This window comes from Pelodiscus sinensis, chromosome 9 (genome assembly GCF_052426305.1).
Source record: "Pelodiscus sinensis isolate ZL-2025 chromosome 9, ASM5242630v1, whole genome shotgun sequence".
NCBI classification, from domain to species: domain Eukaryota; kingdom Metazoa; phylum Chordata; order Testudines; family Trionychidae; genus Pelodiscus; species Pelodiscus sinensis.
Window position 1 is genome coordinate 45,131,468 of NC_143060.1, and position 14,640 is coordinate 45,146,107.

Here is a 14,640-nt window from a genome sequence, read left to right on the forward strand (position 1 = left end):
AGGGACATCAAACGGACAAGTCCCCCATTTGTGGAAGCTTTTGTCCTCTCGTACCAAGAAGCATTGAGACAACCGCCTCAAACCCCTTCTAATAGAAGCAGCACATCAGCCCTTGGCACTGATGGTGCACAGCGCGTCTGTACGAGACACAGCACTGCAGAAAAATTGGTGCCACCATCATGTGGGATCGATTGTGGCACTGCTCCCACTCCCTGGTACCAGCCAAGAAGAGGAAAACAGTCAGAGGTCGGTCTCCAGTTAAGGCACCATGCAAGAGACTTAGTGGGGTGCACCTGGTGCAAGGGCACCCACTCAGAGCACCACTATTGGCTTTGGCCCAACCACTGAACCTGGTGGTCAAGTTTTGGCACTGCTGACTTCAGCACTGATTACTGCCACTCCAGTGACTGTGCTGTTGAGTCATGAGACACGGACAGGTGCAGCACCACTGACAATGGCATCGATACATGCAGTACTGATGCCAGCAGCACTGTCTAAACAGCACTGTGGAAAGCCGACCACTTGGCCCCTACCAACTGTCCAGGTTGGTGCTTCTGCCTGCCCCAATCCAGCACTGATTACTCGTTGGACTTGTGAGGGAAATCATCAATCTCTTCCCACATTTGGTTACCATTCCCGCTCCCGATATCAACTGCACCAAGAGGCACCTCTAACCCAGGTTTCCTGGCCTTCTCAGAGGCAATCAGCAGTGATCTGGCCATTTGGGACCCCACTGGCCTACCACTAAGCCCAGGGCACTATATCTAAGCCTGCCTTGATGGTATCAGTGCCCAGACTCCCCCCTGCCCTTAGTTCCTGTTGTCCGCACTTTCACACTTAGCCCTGTGGTCCTCACCATCAGGTGCACCCCACACCACCTGCCACTCAGCCTGTGCCTGGTCCTCAGGCTGGTGCCCTCTCTCCTGAGGCTCTAGGAGTGGTACCAATACCACAGCCACCTTCCCCCAGAGGTGGAGGAGACAGAGGATCCTGTCATGAGAGCCTCTTCATCCTCATCTCTGGCTGAAGCTTTGGCAGGCATGTCCACAAATTCTCTTCAAGCCATTGCTCTCAGTTCCCATCGGGACTTTCTACACAGGATTGCCCAGAACCTGCATCTCCAGGCCGAGGAGGTTGTGGAAGACTCTGACCTATGATGGACATTTTTACAGTTGAAGGGCCATCTTGTGTAAGGTGTTGAGAGTAGGTGCTTTTTCCCACAAAAAGGGTACAAATGTCTTTTTACACACAGCCAGGTATGTTAGTTGTGCACACAGCAAACTGTAAAGAGCACCAAGGTCAGCTGGGGCCTGCACCTAAAGCTAAAGAAGAGCCCAAGAAGCTTGACCTATCTGGGTGAAAGATTTATGCCACGAGGGGGCTGCAGTTACAGTTGGCAAATCAGCATGCGGTTCTCTCCTGCTGTGCTTACAACTCCGGGAGTGCCATACATAAGTTAAGGAACTGCTTCCCCAAGAGTCCTGTGCAGAATTCTCCGTTCTCCTTGAGAACCTTCTTACAGTCTGCCCTGGGCTCGGTGGATTCAGTGGCCCGCACGATGGCCACAGCGATTACCATGCACTACAGTACATAGTTACAGGTGTCCAGTATTCCCTGTGAGATGCAAATCTCCATGCAAGACTTTACCTTTAACTAAGTAGGCCTGTTTGCAGAGATCTACACCATCTCATGGCATGCATGAGATGACATAGCATTCGGCAGGGTGGTCCACATTTTGGACAGAAGATGAATTCTTATCCCTCCTCCAAGGAAATTGCAGGTAAATCACCTGTTGGAATGCACACAAGCAATCACTCGAAGAAAAATTATCTTCATTTTCTAACTGTTGCTCTTCGAGGTGTGTTGCTCGTGTCCATTTCAAATCCCATCTGTCAGAAGGAACTGAGAGGGTAGGGGGTTGGATGTGTCTTATATGCACCACTATAATGGTGCCACCTTGGGGGGGCTCCACAGCTGACCCTATGCATATTGCTAGGAGCTTTATAGCAATCGTGCACATGCCTTTTTGAATGGACATGAGCAACACGTTACAAAAGGAAGGTAACCGTTTCTTCCTCTTGTATGCATCCATTTTAATACTTTAATACTTAAAATTAAGTATTGAAGAAGATATAAAATTGTAATGATGATTGTTTTCATATTAACTTATTCTAAGGACCTAATTCTTATTTATACCAGGCTCTCTTTTGTTCCCTTCTGGCAGTATAACGGGGCCTTTAGAGTAAGGGTAATCTACATTTAGGATTAGTTATTGATAGAGCAGCAATTTAAAGACTTACACATCAGTTTTATCTTGTTATACTGCTGAAATTTACTGACAGAAGTGGGTTCAAGTAAAGGCTGAAGTGATCATTTTGGCCAACCTCCTACTGTCTTCTCTGTCATTAATTTGAATAGTTTTCAGTTTATGTTGTTTTACTCTGACATTTTTATGGATATAAAACTGAAGATAATGTACAATAAGCAAAGGATTAGCATTTGCCACATTGTGAGTTTATATCAGCAGTTCTCAAAGTGTGGGGTGCAATCCCAACGAGAGTCACAAGTTCATTTGTTAGGGTGGGGGGGGGAGGTCAGGGCCAGCCTTAGACTCTCTGGGCCCAGGTTAGAAAGTCTAAGCCAGAGCCATATTGTGTCAGAAATCCTAGCCCAAGCTATATACAGTAAACTTCCGATAATCCGGCACCTTTAGGACCCAGGGGATGCTGGATTATCAGATATGCCAGACTATCGGAAGAGGGGGCTATGAGGAGTGTGGGGTGGGGTGGGGGGGATGCCACCACACACCCCTCATAGCTCCCCCTTCTGATAGTCAGGCTCTGCCCCAGGCATCCGTGATTCAGCCGCTGCTGGTCAGTTTCAGCAGCAGCTGAATCGGGGATGCCTGTGGCAGAGCAGCTGGGGTTCTGCTGGGTTGGTCCAATATCGCCGCCCCTTGGCGCTGCGAGACCAACCCGGCAGGACCCCAACTGCTCTTGGGGACTTCTGAGGCAGAGCAGCTGGGGTGCTGCCGGGTTGGTCCCGCAGCGCCGAGGGGCAGCGCTACCAGACCAACCCGGCATCACCCCAGCTGTCCCGCTCCAGCTGTCCCCAATTCAGCCGCTGCTCTGCCCCAGGTGTCCACAAGTCAGCTGCTGTTGAAACTGATCAGCGGCTGATTCCAGGAAGTCCGAGGCAGAGCTGCTGTGCCCCGGGCTTCCCGGAGTCAGCCGCTGGTCAATTTCAGCAGCGGCTGAATGGGGACAGCTGGAGTGCTGCTGGGTTGGTCCCGCAGCCCTGAGGGGCAGTGCTACGGGACCTACCAGGCAGCACCCCAGCTGCTCTGCCCCCGGATTCCCCGATTCAGCCGCTGGTCAGTTTCAGCAGCGGCTGAATCGGGGAAGCCGGGGGCAGAGTAGCTCCAATGGTCCGGCTGCCCGGAGCACTTCCGGGTTCCTGATGGTGCTGGACCTCAGGAGTGCCGGACCATCAGATGCCGGACCAATGGAGATTTACTGTATAAGGATTTCCTAGAGATGCATCCCCCTTCTGACAACAAAAATTACACATTACTCTATGCCCTTTGTTAACTATTTAGTAACTCAAGGAACTGGGGCCATGTAGTCATTTTTGTTGTCAGAAGAGGGTCACAAAACAACAAAGTTTGAGAATTGCTGATTTAGATATTTCATTTTGCTAGCTCTCATGTTTTTATTGCAAGTTCTGTGATATTTGGTGTTTCCTCAAAGTCCCGACTCCTGGAGTTTTGTGAAAATATGACACACTCAGCCTTCATTTAAAAAAATTAAGTTTCTAGCCCTGATAGCCATTGAGAGAAACTTGAAAATGTGGCCCACGTGCACCTTAAAGACTCAAAAATCAAAAGTCACATAAAAAGTGGATGGATGGAGGGACAGGTGGAGATTTTAAATCAATCTTATGTTTTTTTTCAGGCCATGAGTTTTTAAAACTTGGAGATGTCAGTACTGGCAATGGTAATTTAGTACTCTTTGTTTTCAATGAAAAAACTCAAGGGGGGGTGAAACCCACCCCATCTATTGTATTAGGCTTCCTGGAAAATAGGTTTTAATGATTATGAAGCGATCCATAGGATTTGTGCTGACCCTCTGCACAGGATGAATTTCATCCCCAGTGAATTGAGTTCTCACTTGGAATCTTGACAGAATCAATATATGTTTGGTAGAAACTCAAAAGATCCAATTGCACTCCATCACACCAATATTTAATATCTAGTTATTTATATAAGGTCAGTAATAACGTGAATTTATACAACATCTTCTTTCTCAAAGTACAATATAAACCAGTATTAAAATGCAGTCATCTCTCTTGTGAAGAATAAGAGCATTGGCGACACGTAGAGTTCCATTAATTATGGAATATTTTATTTGCATTGTGCATGGAAGCCTGGAGAGAGCAATAATACAACAATTAGAGATCTCACAAACAGGATTAGGGTGGCTTGGCAGTAGCCTGGCTATGTCTACACTAGAAGCATTTTACTGGTATGGGTATACAAATATATTGTGCCAGCAAAGTATTTCTGCTACAGAATGGACACAGCAATACCAACAGCTGCACTTTGTACGAGTATTGTAAAGGATAGTTTTGCTGATATTACTGATTCTATACTACAAACCGCAGCTGTGTTGGCTAGGGAATCACACTTCTTCACATCCCTGACAAATATAGCTGTGCTGGCAGAAGTGTGTAGCATAGACCTGACCTCATCAGCACATTACAGTATTTGCCAACAAATGAGATCAGCCTTAAATGTTTTGGTGGCCCAACCAGATTAGATTAAACTGACAGTTAAAATATAGAGTTTGGAGAGTTTACTTCAATAAAGTTGTCTGACTACCTTGAAGTTACCTCTTTTGAATGTCCCTAAGGCTAACCTTGCCACTAGACGGAAGGCGCTTTCACTGACTACATCTGCTAAATACATCAGTAGCAATTGTACAGTTCTATTGGAGCGTCTTCACCTGCTCAAAGATTGATCTGAAAACAAGTAAAGTTCAGTTTTTTCTCATCCATTACTCTGATTAATTTCATTGTACAGTTACTGTGTGCTCCAGTTACTGTAAGATAAATAACCTTTCTTTTATTCATTCTGGTTCATAAAGCAGTCTCTAGTATATCCAGGAACCAATGAATAGTTCTGAACCTAAAAATGACAACTGATGTGTGTGCTGTCCACCTGTGCTGTGGAGGACCAAAGTCATCTTTCTGTTCTTCTTAATGTAAATGTCTGTAATTTGCCAGTAGCTTTGATTTTGTTTGTGTTGATATTCCTGGATTCTAGATGAAATACATTTTTTCCAAAAAGGAGATTGCAGAATGCATGTTTGGGGCTACGTTGGTAGCTTCACGTGGACAGACTCAGAGGTGACCACATTGTTTGAGTAAATTTCCAATGATAACTCTGACCTCCTTCTGTAAAGTGTTCATTTATATATACAGTATTTAAAGTGTATAAATCCTGACAGATTCCACAATATTTATAGACCATGAAAAAAAGCCTGAAGAAGGTTACAGATCTTTGCATTTGTGCCTGGGTATGTTGTTCAACTGAATTTCAGTAGTAAAAAAACTTAGTGGCTTCTCCAGCCTACTTAGAATGCATTGTTGTGTTCCCCTCTTACTTTTTTGGTGTTTTCTAAACCTATGATTTTTATGATGTAAGGTATCTTAAAGAGTGTCAAAAGGAGGAGTGAGAAAACTTGTTCATCTTGGCCTCTGAGGATAGAACAAGAAGCAATGGGCTTAAACTTCAGCAAGGGAGGTTTAGTTTGGACATTAGGAAAAAGTCCTAACAGTCATGGTAGTCAAACACTGGAATAAATTACCCAGGGAGGTTGTGGAGATATTTAAGAGTAGGTTAGATAAATGTCTATCAGGGATGGTCTAGACAGTATTTGGACCTGTCATGAGGGCAGGGGACTGGACTCGATGACCTCTTGAGGTCCCTTCCAGTCCTAGTATTCTATGATTCTATGTATAGAACTAGTGATATTGAGCTTGAGAGCAAAAAACAAACAAACAAAAACAAAAAAACCCCTACAACAAGGATTTTCTGAGTTACAGCTGTATATTTAGAGTCTGTAAATTTAATAAGCAGTGTCCTGTTTTTCAAATAACTCATATTTTCTCTTGGATTATATTTGAGTCTCAATGAATTGTTGGCAGTTTAGGATGCAACTATGTTAATGGGAGAGAGTGAAAGAGATCATTTCTGTAAGTAGGAGTAAGTTGCCTCTAGGGAGGTTAGAGTCTTTTTCTTTTTCTTGCATTTAACTTAAGCACACCAGAGACCATAGCAGTAGCCAAGTTGGAAACTCATTATTTGGGACCCAACTCATGCAGTGGGTGTTATTGAAAAAGCTTCAGATCACTAATGTCTTAAGATGGAGAGAAACATGATTGTCATGATGAGAAGGGAAAAGAAAATGAATTAAATAAGGGACTATTCTCCCATTAATATGCAAGTCGAAATCCTGTTAATGTGAGGAAGAGGAATACATGCTGATAGTACAGTACACATTGATGGTACAGTAAACTCCTCCAGCTGCTGCAGTTTAACTCTAAAAATGCAGAACAGTGATTGTTTTCTAAAACAAAGGAATGACTAAGTAGCCAAATATTAATGTACTGATGAAAGCTTCTAGATTAGGTGAACAAGATCCAGCACAGCTTAAAGTAGCCATTAGGTTGCAATGGTTTTTCAAGCTATATCCAGCCTTCAGATGAAATAGCTTGTGTGAGGAGAAATGATCTTGTAGTATGCAAGTTAATGCATCAGAAGGCCCAGAGCAGAATAATTTACTTTCACTTTTTCATAGAGGACAAGTAGCAGTAAAAGCTACATGTTATTAAGCAACATGTTACGTTTATGTGTTGTTGGTTTTTTTTTAACTCAGCACATAGTTCAAATCTCTAGCCACCTTAACAGCTTTCCAGCTGGAGCTGCTGACATATCCCATCTAATCAAGTGGTGGATTATCTTGTCCTGATAAATTGGAGCCAGTGCCTCGTAAAAAGTCTTCCCTGAAATACTTCACTAGCCTATAGCTAACAGGGTGGCAAGTATATGGATCAAGTCCTCGAGCTGTACTGCACTATATTTCTAATGATTTGTAGTGAACAGTGTAAATGTTTTAAGGGAAGACATTACTAAACAGAAACACAGTTAAGCATGATAAATTTCAGGCCAGGAGAAAAGGAAGCATGAAAGCTGTAGTGGGTATTGTTGCACAGCATATTGCACACATAGAAAAATGTATTGCAGATTCTAAAGCATTTCCCCTAAAATTGACTTTTTTATGAATGGTGCTCTTGAGGAATGTATTTGTGTTAAAAAGAAATTCTCCTTGCTTCACTGCTGCATCTTTTTAAGAAGAATCAGAGTTATTGAGCCATTAGACATTTGTTCATTGTTCTTGTGCTTTTGTGACTAGATTACTGGCCCAACATATTCAGGATAAATAAACTGTTTTCCTTCTCTGAAACTCACTAAGAAAACCACATAAATTACAAAGGCAAAGTGTATGTGTGTATGGTGGGGAGGGGAGCGATAATTTTATAAACAGAGGAAACTGGAGAAATCTAGTTAAGATAAACAAAGATATTTCCTATAACTATGTATTTACTTTCTTAGATTTGCTTGTAAAAGATAAAAAGGCATTTATAATCTGTCAATTGAAGAATGTCTTTGTGTACTCTAGTTATTCATATAATGCTGCTAGTAAAACTGGTTTATTCTTCTTTCATAGGGGAATCCCTACATGTGCAATAATGAATGTGATGCAAGTACCAATGAACTGGCACATCCCCCTGACTTGATGTTTGATCTTGAAGGAAGACATCCCTCTACCTTTTGGCAGTCTACAACTTGGAAAGATTACCCCAAACCTCTCCAGGTTAACATCACCCTCTCCTGGAACAAAACCATTGAACTAACTGATAACATAGTTATCACCTTTGAATCTGGCCGTCCAGACCAAATGATCTTGGAGAAATCACTTGACTATGGGCGAACATGGCAACCATACCAGTATTATGCCACAGACTGCTTAGATGCTTTCCATATGGATCCAAAATCAGTAAAAGATTTATCACAGCACACAGTCCTAGAAATCATTTGCACAGAAGAATACTCCACTGGGTACATGACAAATAGTAAAATCATCCACTTTGAGATTAAAGATCGATTTGCATTTTTTGCTGGACCTCGGCTTCATAATATGGCTTCCCTGTATGGCCAGCTTGACACAACCAAGAAGCTGAGAGATTTCTTTACCATTACAGACCTGAGGATAAGATTGCTCAGACCAGCAACTGGGGAAATATATGTAGATGAGCAACACTTGGCCCGCTACTTTTATGCAATCTCAGACATAAGGGTGTATGGAAGGTAAGAGAATATGAACCTTTAAGAATAGATAAATATGTCTGTCCTTAGAGGATGCCCACAATTTTCTATTCCTCCCTCAAAATGTCAGGAATTTCTGCTGATTTTTTTCCCCAGAAATCTAGCTCAGTAAACACCAATTTCTGAAAGCATTAGACACTTTTGATTCAGCAGCACTAAGTCATCAAAGTTCTGCTCTCACTAAACTTGACAAATCTCTGTACATTTTAAAGAGCAGAATATTTTTAGCAGCTTCTTACGCTATACCAGGGATATCCAACATTCTATGTCCAAGGGTGAAATTAATCCCAGTGTAAGGGACATTCCAAAAGACTCTCCAGGCCACCTTTATGCTTTTATGGCCTAATCTAAAGCCATTAAATTCACTGAGCTTTAATTTAGGCCCTTACTGTAAGGGGTAATTAGTTTGAAGAGTCTTGGATGGGATCTTTGCAGTGAAGTAAATTTCACCCGTTCTGCAGGGTATAGTTCTGTTTGAGAGAATAAAGAATTCAGGCTAGAGTCCCTTATACATGCATTATATTGCTCTTCGTCTACGCTGCACCACTATTTTGGGATACCAGAGTGTCCCAAAATGGCTATCCCGCGTCTTTACAGCAAGCCCATTATTTTGGGCTTGCTATTCAGACATCCCTGTAAACCTTATTCTACAAGGAGTAAGGGATGTTTCAGAATGGCATTTTATTTCAGATTTTGGTGCTGTGTAGACAGCTCCAAATGAAGAAATAAGCTATTTTGAAATAGGATACACAATTCGCATAGCTCAAATTGCGTATCTTATTACAAAGTTATGGTGCAGTGTAGATGCACCATAAGTGTAAAAAACAAAACAATGTTTTGGATAGGAACTAATTTGGATAGGAACCTAGGCATTGTCATATTGCTTTAGACAAGTGGCCATCTTGTGTCTAGAAATGGCTAGTACAAGGTATAAATGTCTCATAATAGATATTTGTGCAAAACATGCCTATGTAGAAAGTGTCTTCCTAACCCCGGAAGGGTAGTAACTAGTTTATTACCTGAAGCATGAGGACTGATATCTCTGAAAATAGTAATAATTACTATAGTACTGTAGATGTTGGAGATAAAGTCACAGGGGAAAAAAGGTCTAATTCTTTTTTCAAATCCCACTAAACTCTTGAGATTATTATATTTTGTGGTAGCAAGTTTCACAGATTTATTTCCCATTGCGTGAAAAAACAATATTTCCTTTTATCGATTTTATGTGTTTTATCTTTAAATATGTTAGGTGTTCCCTTGTTATCATATTATCAGATGATGTAAATAGGACCTCTTCCATATGTATTTTACTCTTTCATCCACTTTGTACCTCTTAACCATATCCTCTTTAAAGAGTCTAAAATGTCTCTTTAAATGACTTTATTTTTAGAGTTCATTGAGGCCTGATGCAATATCAATAATATTTGATTGCATACAAACAAAACTCACTTACTTTACTGGAAGGATAAAGAATATCATGTACATTCTGCAGTAAGCAAAAGATAATTGACGGTAATGCAATAGACAAGGAGATTATACAGCATGCTATTGACTGTGTATTTGTTACTGCTGCTTAGAGGGTTGCTTAAGTGAGTATTTTTAGTTTCTGTTATATGGAAGACATTGCATGTCTCTAAGAATTTTCATATATGCAAGGAAATCAAATTTCTATGTTGCAAAAAATCTAGGTAGAATTAAATTAATACAATGTAGTATCAAGTTTTGCTTATATTTTTCATATTCAGCTAAAATACATAAGGCAGGAAATCAGTGCCATTTACATGGCTTTGAATTTATCAATGCATTGTCCCAATGAAAACATATTTTGATGAGCAAGAACTGTGCAAATCTAAATGAGTTTTGTTGCACAGTTGATTTGCTGCAGTTGCAATTATTTGTGCCTCAAGTAAAATATACATACATAGATACAGAATGATTGATTAAAAATATTTCATTATTGATTTTCATTGAGAATTTTAATATACATATATGTAATATTGTTTATAGATTAATATTATTCATGAATCTTGTCATTAGCTTAGTGGATCACGGGAAGATTATGGTAGTGGTTTAGGTACCTACCATGGTAATCAATTTATCAGAATTACAACATACAGTTTAGTTCTCTTTTATCCTTTCTTCTGTCCCTTCCTCAATGTCAAGTAGATTAGATGTGGAGATTGACCAGAGCAAACCCAGCATTCAAAAACTAACACTTTGAGAAGGTGCAGGTCCACATCAGAAACCCCCTGAACTTTGGCTCTCAGTCTGTCTCTAATTAGACTGTCAGTAACTCATGCCATAAAAAATTTGAAGGAGAAAGTGTGCGTTTTAAGTGAATCACAAACAGAAACCTTCCAAAACAGAACTAAAGGATTTTATAGTAATCTCATAACAAACTGTCTCTAAAAATTGTTCTCTGTGTGCCTATATGGAGAACTTATCTGATGGTGATGCTTATTGGTCAAACTGACATAATCAGACACCAGCTACACAGGAGTTATCTTTTATGTAAGTCTATCCTAGTAAGTTAAATTCACGTGTGTCTTTGTCACTTTGCTGCTGAGAAAACCACCTCTTGCTGTGTTGTGTTCTTGCCCCTTAAATAAAATTAGGGCTCGTTCCATCTCAACGCGCATATCAGGGTACTCTCAGCATCTTGCAAATCTTTGGCTACTCCAAAGGTTGAAGTACCACTGCCATCCTCCATTAAGGAAAGATAGCTTTAAAATCACTTGTGCTCTGCGGGAGACCACTAGCAGAGGCTGCCCTGAAGAGTCTGTGAATTAGCAGTACTCCCAGTTACGTTGTCTCTTACCTGACCAAAGGCCTTGCTAGCTAACTCTGGATCCACCAGTGGTGCAAGGGTTATGTTTCCAATCCAAGTAGACTTTCTTTCAGTAGCACCTGTACCCAAGAAGTTAATTAGGTCTTAAAGTGTAGCCACGATATTTGATATTCTGGATTTGGAAATTTTTCTGGGTATCGAAGAGCTAGTCTGGGTCATCCATAAGTATAACATGCAAAGGGAGGTCACTGAGTAACTTAACATGCTGTGAGTGAAATATGCTAATAGATTGTTTAATGCTATAGCACAGTGTTTTTCAAACTGTGCTCTGCAGAGCCCCAGGGCTCCGCAAGACATCTCGAGGGGCTCCGTGAGGTTGACAAACTGGAAACGTCGATAGGTCGATAGGACTGCTGGGACGCCGCATAAATCTTTACGCAAGTAAAGGGCTCCGGAGCCCAAAAAGTTTGAGAATCGCTGCTATAGCATATACTGTAATACACATCTGTAGGTTGAGGGCTGTTAAAATAATCCATGGTTTTAACAGCATATTTTTGAAGAAAGCAGATTTTCTATGGAAGTTATTTCTGTTGAATTTTAGGAATCAATGACTGTTAAAAGTATTTGTCCTAAAGTTGCCATATTAAACATGCAGCTTTTTAAATAGCTCACAGTATATTCAATCTAGTAAATTTGCCCATTTAATATATAATTTTTCTCATTCCATTGCATTTTGTTGTGAAATAAGCTTGATGTCTATTGTATTAAAGATGAAAATCTCTTGATAAACCCTTCAGTTTTCCTATTACCACATGTTTATTCAGCTTTCATTTTGTTTGTTAAGATAATGAAAAAAGAGGAAACATGACTGTTAGCAATTTCAGCAACCCCATTGCATGCACATTATTCAAGAAACCTAATAATCCTCATGAACTAATTCTGACTTATGGATGGTCTGCTTCACTAAATCAGGGTGATTTTCTCTGGTGAATAATGGACGAGTGTAGTGTGCCACTGCCTTAATTAAAGAAAGCCTCTCTTAGTCTTGATCTCATTTTAATTTACAGGGTAATACTACAATAATATCACTAATGGAAGGTACATTAAAGGGCATCAAGTAGCATTAACTGTATTAAATTATGGCACTTGTGTTAATTAACTGCTGGAGCAAGATGGTCCTAATGGTTAGAAAGGTCGGCTAATGCATAAATAAAGCCTGTCAGGATGGGAAAGTAAGAAGTGGTAGACATTTGCTATGTTCATCTCTTTTTTGAGCAGAAAGTAACACAGGCTAGTCTATAAGACTAACCTCTTTTTTTTTCTTATTGCACTGCTTAGAAAGGAGGATTTTATGGTTCTGAATATATTTGATTAATTGAAGTTATGTCCTGACGTAACTTGTGAGACACTAGTACTTTCTCTAGGAAATGTTCACTAGGAGCCTTTGAAGCCCAGGGAAATACTCCTATTGATTGAAAAGGGCTTTAGATCAGGATCCAGAAGGTTAACCATATTAATTCTTAAATAATTATTAAAAATAAATAATTGTTCAGTTTGACTATTATACTTTCAATGGTATGTAAGTTATTTGCTGTATATTGACTGTAGTTCAATTTTGTAATAGTGAAAATTATTGCTCCTATGGTTTGAAAAATGATTGGCCTATTAAGGTGAAGGATGCTTTTGCTCATTGATGGTTAGTTTTTCAATCTAAGACCCAGCACTTTCCTCTAAAAGCTAAAATATCCAGACTGTATATAATATGGATTGTTAAGCCCTTTGGAATTTATTTTTAGACTCTTCCTCAGCTTGAGACTTCTGTATTTGAGCTCTAGGTTATCTGACCCTATCTCAGCTGCAGTTTTAATAATAATAGCTACCCTTGTCTTACATTACATATGTGGAAATTTTTCCTCCGTTTTATCAGTTTCTCTCCTTCCCATTGTCTGTGCTAAACGTAATCCATTGAAGAATCTGAATAAATTACTCTTAGGGAAAGCACAGTTCCGGTTCAGATTTGTTTTTTTTGTTCAGTATGCCCCAAAATCTGCCGATGTCTCTAAATTGTCCATTTTTATAAGATCTTACTGTTTAAGAAGTGGGTGATAGGATCTTAATGGCCACTGTAAAAGAGCAGATTTTACCACCTGGGACCTGCTGTGCAAATTGCAGTGGACGTTTATAAAGAAATGGCTCAGATTATATCAGGTTACAATGCTTGTATTTTCTGATTTATGCATAAGTGCCCTGTGCTTCAGAATTTGGCCCCAAATGGGTTAAATCCTGCTTTTACTTGCATTGCTGTAAATCTAGATGACACTGTTTACTTTAATGGCATTACTCTGTAGTTTACCCAAAAGCAGACTTTGGGCACCAGCGAATTTATAAATTGTAGAGGTGGTTAAGTTAACAGAATTTTTTCTAATTAAGCTTCATTTTAAGCCTCAGACTCTGAAAATAAAGATATAGTGACAGCAAGCTTTTAATTGGACAACTGAATGCCATTCTTTTTTGGAGTGTATATTTACTGTACTTGAGGATTTTTGATTTAGGAAGAGAATACTTGTATAAGCATCTTGTTTTCCTTTGAGGTTTTCACTAGTGTTTGGAATGAATATATCAAATAATTCCTGCAATTAAATTATGAACTTCATTAGAGGACTGGAAAAAAACAGCTTATTTACTTAAGAGCTTGTCAGTTTATTCTTACCTCCCAAGTGCCAATGGAAAATGATTTTTTATATCTACTGTAAAATGTATTAAAGAGATCTTTCTTTTCTGAAAACACTTCAAGGCTTTTTAAAGCAAAACATCATGAATTGATGTAATTAAAAGATTTCAGTATTCATTCATGTAGATAACCAGTCTTTCCATAGGTACATAAATTTACTCTGTAACTACTATGTTCTCAAATAGTTTTTGTTCTCAGTTCCATTCAGGTATTCAAGTACGGTCAGTCAACTCAAAGATTAATCTGAGTCCCCAATCTTCCAATCACTCCAAAGGGAACCCATGAAATTGAAGGCACAATGGGTCCTTGATTTCTAATCATCTTTGTTCTTTAATTAAATTCTTTGGCCCAAATTTGTGAGGAATGAAGAGTTTTCTTAAAAACTTCTGCCCTCATTCAGCTCACTTTTGAGGGTGCTCAGCCTCCTACAGGATCAATGTGTTTGTGTGGAGTGGAACCAATTACTTTTATCATATTATTATTCACTTTGGGTGAATATAAATAATAAAAATATTAAGTAAATCAACATGTTCAATAGAATCGCTATGGATAGTAATTCCATGCTCCAATAAGAAGAAATTAGCAGTAGGGATATATTACGGACCACCTGACAGGACAGCAATACTGACATTGAAATGCTGAGGGAGATTAGAGAGGCTACCAAACTAAAGA

At 39.8% G+C, this 14,640-nt stretch overlaps 1 protein-coding gene across 7 annotated transcripts in view; it reads left to right on the top strand.

The window, feature by feature from the left end:
- NTNG1 (netrin G1) overlaps positions 1 to 14,640 on the top strand; it is a 259,028-nt gene that overhangs the window by 107,989 nt on the left and 136,399 nt on the right. For all 7 annotated transcript variants that reach the window (XM_089780552.1, XM_075936636.2, XM_075936637.2 and 4 more), the window contains exon 3: positions 7,791 to 8,431. In XM_089780552.1, the coding sequence (XP_089636678.1) occupies positions 7,791 to 8,431 (641 nt within the window). The remainder of the gene's footprint in view (positions 1 to 7,790; positions 8,432 to 14,640) is intronic.